Source organism: Xenopus tropicalis, chromosome 1 (assembly GCF_000004195.4).
Source record: "Xenopus tropicalis strain Nigerian chromosome 1, UCB_Xtro_10.0, whole genome shotgun sequence".
Lineage (NCBI taxonomy): Eukaryota > Metazoa > Chordata > Amphibia > Anura > Pipidae > Xenopus > Xenopus tropicalis.
Genome location: NC_030677.2, coordinates 151,494,703 through 151,501,220, shown reverse-complemented (window position 1 = coordinate 151,501,220; position 6,518 = coordinate 151,494,703). Strand labels below are relative to the sequence as shown.

At 40.0% G+C, this 6,518-nt stretch overlaps 1 protein-coding gene across 3 annotated transcripts in view; it reads right to left on the bottom strand.

Moving 5' to 3' along the window:
* Positions 1–63: 63 nt before the first annotated feature.
* Positions 64–6,518, bottom strand: part of bicdl1 (BICD family like cargo adaptor 1) — a 43,389-nt gene continuing 36,934 nt past the window's right edge. The window contains exons 11-12 of one of the 3 annotated variants that reach the window (XR_004222626.1): positions 5,465–5,573; positions 976–1,063 (exon numbers count right to left, since the gene is read on the bottom strand). Coding sequence is in view for 2 of the 3 variants with exons in the window: in XM_031901601.1 (XP_031757461.1) it covers positions 857–1,063 (207 nt within the window). In the remaining variant the exon portion in view is untranslated. 3 annotated transcript variants of the gene reach the window in all.

Here is a 6,518-nt window from a genome sequence, read left to right as displayed (position 1 = left end):
TATTGGTCCTGTGTGAAGAATCAAACCTCACAAGTGCTGGGCAGACAAACACTGAGACGGAAATTCATAGAAATATTTTATTTCAGTGGCTTTACAATAGAAAGCATAATTTGTACTAAAATAGGACATTTTTTCTGTATATATATATTAGAAAACATCTGTATTCATTAGAAAATGTCTATGTACACAGAGCATTTGTCAGTACATGGACTGGAAGGAACAGGTTTCTATGGTTCCGCTGTGCTCTGTCTGGAAGACCAGAGGTAGGACTCTGTTCCCTGCAACCCAAGCAGCTTGGGACATAATTAAGAAACCTGGAATTTCTGCTGCTAGTGTAACAAAGGAAGCTTGGGAGTGACTAGAAACAGGTAGCGCAAAGTGCAAAATATTCACGAAGGAGAAAATCCTCTTAACAAAAGCATTTTGATCTCACAAGTAGAAAATACATTTAATTGGAACAAAATACTAACACTTGAGGGGTGTGTGAAACCACATCATATTCTATTAGTTGCTGTCAATGTGTGCATCTAGCTTTCAGCTCAATCAGATGCCCCTAGCGAAACAACATTGCCGTTCTTAGCAGCACTTTTCTGCTGTATGCCCCCCTTCCCCATATTTTAGCTCCGCTGCTTTAAAGTACAGCTTGCAGCCGTCAAATATCATTTATTACAAGTATCATTATCCCACATGACTAATGTTATTGCACTTCCAGGCAAAGGCTTAGAACACCAACATCCTTTTTCTCCAGGAGTATAAAAGCAGCTCAAACCAGCTCTTAGCTATTCATTTTCATTGCTGTGAGAACAGCATGTGGACCAATCAAGATCTGCTTTTCTCCTAATTCAGACAAAAGGCTTTAACACTTAGTTTTCTTTAGAAATGAGAAGAGGCGCCTCCCTTCTGCCCCAATGGACTCTTCTCCTGGCCGTTCTGCATGTTTCATAGCGGCAGCCTTGCTGCATTGTTTTACATGGTGGCTGTTGGAGAAGGAATATGCAGGTTGGCTCCATTCCTTCTGATGTTTGTCCATCAATTGCTGGTCAATGACTCTGTGCATGTCATCCTGTTCGAGAGAGAGAAGCAAAAAAATTAAAGTCACCAGTATTGGGAAGAACCACAGCAAAATACAGGTTTATTAAAAGATCTAGTTCTGGTACTTAGTAATTAACCCCTTTAAAATAAAAATCCTGTTTCCTCAACCCTCTACATTTATACAGCAAATAGCTATCCAGAGGTGAGCAGGATTCTCTTGGAATTATTCATAGCCACCACAGCAGTCAACATTAAATACATATGGGGTTGTATAATAAAAGGCACTAAGTTTGCCCAGGAGCAGTAACCCATAGCAACCAATCAGCAGGTAGAATTTACTGTTCACCTGTTTGTTGATGCCACTTGGGACTGATTTTCAGGTTGCGGAAAAACAGGACAAGAATCAGTCCCGTGTGGCATCAGCCTTAAAAGCAAACTTAGGTTGCTATGGATTACTGAGCAAACTTAGTGCCTTTACATATGGGAGATTTATATTTGTACATTTCCTATTTATGTAAATAAGCAATGGACTATGCATGAATCAAGCAAAACCCTCCTAATTTAAGGCAATAGTAAGTATACTTTGTTTTGGAGTCTGTTTTTGCAATATGTAAAATTACATTCAAATCCATTTTTCAATATATAGGCTGATGCTGTGCCTGTTAGTGCAGCTACACACAGTAAGTAGGAAGGAAATGGACCATACACCATGTGTGCACTCAAAACTTTTTTAGATACTGATTCTGCAGCTTACTGACCCAAGTAGGTCTGCTAGATATCTATCACGTAGTGCTGAAAACCTATTAAGTGAGTACATCTGCACACTGCTGTGTGGTAATCACATGATGAGTCTGCAGCATGATATAATTGGCCAATGGCTGGATTACTATAAGCAGCGAGGAAAGGCCAGTCAAAGAAAAACAAACCTAACAGTGCTTGTACAGAGGGCTAAATAAATCTATATCTAGCATAGCCATTCCCCTTTGTAAAGCTTATTCAGGAAGATCAATTTAATGTATTTGTTCCAAAATCTTGAAGCTGGCCCTGCTAATATACCTGGAAGCTTAGAATAAAATGCAAATATAGGGGGATTTGAGGGTATATATTCTTATATGAAAACATTTCTGTTATGAGCCATATTTAAGACAGCTTAAACAACATTGCATGCACTGCTTGTAAACCTAAAAAGAAGCATATTTGCAATGTACCTCAATTAGAAGATTTGTACTGTTTCTTTAATGTAACAGATTCTCTGCATCTGAATTCGCTGTTCTTCTCTTCTCCCTCATGAAGCTGAGCGCAGGAATCCTTTCCCGGCCAGCTACAGCAGGAAGAAAACCATCAGCGCTGCTCTGCATTCTAAAGGGCAAGCAAGCAAGCAGAATGGGGTTGTTTCTCACTGAGTTTATCCATTACAACAAATAAACAAACGAAACAACCCCGCTCTGCTACCCTGCTCTTTCTTACTACTGTCGCCGACTGGGAAAGGATTCCTGCGCTCAGCTTCATGAGGGAGAAAAGACGAACAGTGAATTCAGCTGCACAGAATCGGTTACTAATTGAAGTACATTGCAGGTATATTTCATTATAGGTTTACAAGCAGTGCATGCAATATTGTTTTTAGCCTTTGCATACCCTTTTAAGTCCTAAAGCCACCGATTTAGAGTCACTGTCCTTTAATTTAAGGCCAAAACTGGGAAATGCAAATACATTCTGCTTAGCTAAACTGCTGCAAACCAGTTTTGTTAAAAAAGCTGAAATTGCCCTTTAATCTGCAAGTCTCAGTTCCTCCAAGAGGAAGTGCAGGCGAAGCTTGTTAACTTTCTGGGGTCTCTGCCAAAACCTACTTTTTAATTAAATGTGTATCTTTTTTTTTAGCATTCAGTGCAGGAGATTAAAGGGAAATGAGGGACTTTTCAGTAAGAATCTGGGACTGGGGGTTGAGCTGTCAAAAGAGGGACTGTCCCGTGAAAATCGGGACAGTTGGGAGCTATGCTAGTGGACATGCAGGGCCAGTAACATAAATACGATTATCAGAGCTCAAATAATCCCTGTGCATAATGAACCTCTGTTTATCTGAGCACTGGCATCTATCTCACATGGACCAAACAGCTTCAGTTTCCCTGTTTAGCTCAAGAAATAACAATAAACTGATTTTGTTGTGATAATACAATAGGCAAACAGTATGTTAGTTACAAGCCCTATCCATTGCTGAACAAGGGGGTAGATCTGTGGACCTGTGAATTGCTACAATAAAAGAGTGAAGTTTATTCTATGGATTTTCCAAAAATTAATCATTTATCTCTCCTGTTGGCCAGCTTTATTTATTACACATTTAATGAGTTTCCATTACCTCAGTGTAGGGCTGAACTATGGGTAGGCAGGAGAGGCACTTGCCTGAGGTGCAATGGGATATGGGGGAGCAGGGAAGCACACCATAAGTATACACTGGCTGCAGGTGAGTAAACACTCGGGTCAGGTCAGTGGGGGGAGGTGTTGGTGGGGGTTTGCTGAGCAAGTGGGTGGAGGTTTACAGACAGGGCACTGGGCCAAGCAGTACTGCCCTGGGCACAAATACTTGGCGTGGCTCTGTCCCAGTGCTGCACCTGTTAGACAAACTATGCTGATATTCCAGGAGGAGAGCAGGTATCGACTCAACTGTACATATACTTAAAGGAGTAGTTCACCCCTTATGTTACAGAATGTCCTATTCTTAACAACTTTTCAACTGGTTTTCAGTTTTTATACTTTTACTTATTTGCTTTCCTCTTCTGTCTCTTTTTAGCTTGCAATCTAAAATGGTCGTTGAGCATCACTAAAGATAATCTGTCATCTGTGAAGCTACAATTTGTTTTTAATGTTACATTTTTTATTACTTTTCTTTCTAATCTTGCCTATCCTATTTCAGTTTCTTGTTGAAATCACTGCCTGGTTATTAAGCTAAATAAGTCCCTAGCAACTAGATAGCTGCTACACAAAAAGCTAAAGAATTAATCAATCAAAAATGCAAAATAAAGACCACCTGCTTAGTGTCCATGAATATCATTGTTTACATGTAAGGGCACCTGTATATCTGCAAGCACAGTGAGCAAAGTGAACTTTGATGCACAATTGCCATTTCCCCCCCCCCACAATGCAGTGTTTTTTCCTAGAATTCTAGCATCATTGTGGTCCCAATTGAGGTCTTGATGCAATTGTGCTGCGCCAACCACAATTGCATCTGATTCGCCAAAATGAATGCAACTGCACTTTGTTGTAAATCGGGGGCGCAGTTGTAGTGTTCAGCATGTGAGTGACGTGTGCACCCAGAACTGTGACGCAGGGCTGCTGAGGGAACTGTGGTGCTACCGCTTGGTCCAGATATGGCGGAATCTCCAGGGTTTGCCCTACTCAATAGGTGCAGTAGCGCTCAATATGGAAGCAAAAAGGACTGAGCTATGCTGCACAAAATTACAAGGAATACAAGGAAGGCCAATATAAAAATGTAAGCAGATTTTTTTGCCTTTTTTTTTATAAAATACCATTTATAAACACTAAGTAAATTTGCTCCTGGGCAGTTACCCATAGCAGCCAATCAGATGTTTGATTTCTAGTTGCAGCTAGTCTCTGATTGGTTGCTATGGGTTACTGCCCAGGTGCAAATTTGCCCAGTGTTTTTAAATGAGCCCCGAGGGCTTGACTGAAAATGTTGCCTAACCACTCAGGCAATCTATTTGCCAGTTATAATGTGGAAACCTGGCTTTTTCTATGTGATAATGTGAATTCTATTAAACATTCAACAGGTGTTTTTTTTTTCCCATCAAGCATTGTTTATTTTTTAAATGAGTCTCTTCCTTACCTCCTTTCCTGCTTTACAGGACCACGGACACCAAAAATGAAAGTGTTTTATATGCATTTAAATAGAATTTAGTAGTCCTCTGCACTGGTACAGAGGTTTGCGTCACATACATTACTACAGCTAGACATGGTTGGCTTACACCACAATATACACCTGAGCACCATCACCTTCGGAAAACAGGGCTGCCATTTGGGAAAATCTTGCTCTAAGCCCGGTGCCATCTAACATTAGATGTAAAACTTGTTTAGGAACATCTACGCAACCACATATTTGAACTGGATTTGAAACAACTTGCTTTGTTTTAATTCCTTGCAATACACAGTACAAGAGCAATACATTGGGATTTCTGCCCTTTATTCAGAGATGATGTAGGATAGGAGAGGATTTCCTAATCCAGGCATGCCACATGACAAGTTCATGCAATTACACAAAACGTGAATGCAGATTGAATGAGGGGATTTGGGTGCAGGTGAAGAAGTGAGTGAATCATGAAAGTGAGAGCAAGAGACACGTACGGCAAGTGACCGGTGGACAAGATGGCATTCCTGGAGATGAGTTGGTGGCTGATGTGATGGTGGAAATACAAATTCTCACCTCTAAGGCAGGAGGGGTGTATGACTAAAGTTGTCAGAACTGGAACTGAGATAGACCATTATATCAGAAACCAAAGCAGCCAGATAGTAAAAAGCCCCGAGGAGGCAAACTAGATCCCGGAGACAAATGAAAAAAAAAATAGAAATGAAGATCTTATGGTTTGGAGAGAATCCACAAAAATGTGTGGCGTTAAGCACAGAAAAAAATACTTTTGTTCAGACTTGGTCACTGGAAACATGTCTTCCTTTTGAGCCAGGGAACCAAGCACCATATCAAACTCTAAAGGTTCCCCCAGGTGGGTTCCCAACCCTCCACACCAAAGTGCAATATGAACATGCCCTGCTGTGGGACCTACTGGCACAGTGTCACCCATGCCTCTTCCATGGCTTTCTGGGGAAGGCAGCTGTGCTATAATGTACCAGCCTTTCTCTACAGCTGTCTGTGTTTGTATACAGATTGGCTCTGTTATTCCATATATATATTGTTGCAAACTGTTAGCAGAATATTATTCATGAATCATTTATTCATGCATTTACTGATGAGTTTCTCTCATGTAACATTGCACCAAAAGAAAAAAAAGAAAAAATTCTATCTGTTACCAAAAGAAAATGAAAGAATACTGTGTTTAGGGCTGATTTATTGAGAAATTCCAGAGCGAACCAACACTATATAATATTCACTATCGCCTGCAAGAATCAGTAAAGTGCAAAAAGAAAAAAAAATACTTAATTAATAATACTTATATTATTTTAAAATATACCATATATATTCTGTTTCTTGGAGTAACCTTCTCAAGAAAATACAGTTAGTGTATTAATTACACTTCCCTTTGGATAGGAACATAAGATGGTTGGCCTTCAGTAAAAATAAGCCATATTTTTTCTTAGAACCCAAACCAACCCAGTGATTTGCAATATTCCTAAAGAGGTAGGTAGTTTATGGACAACCCCCAGTTATTTTCACCCATTTGTTTTTATATAAGGTGATACCCTGGATACCAAATTTCATTATGATTTTACACTGGTCAAGGAACAAGGCCGACCCACCTTTGTGA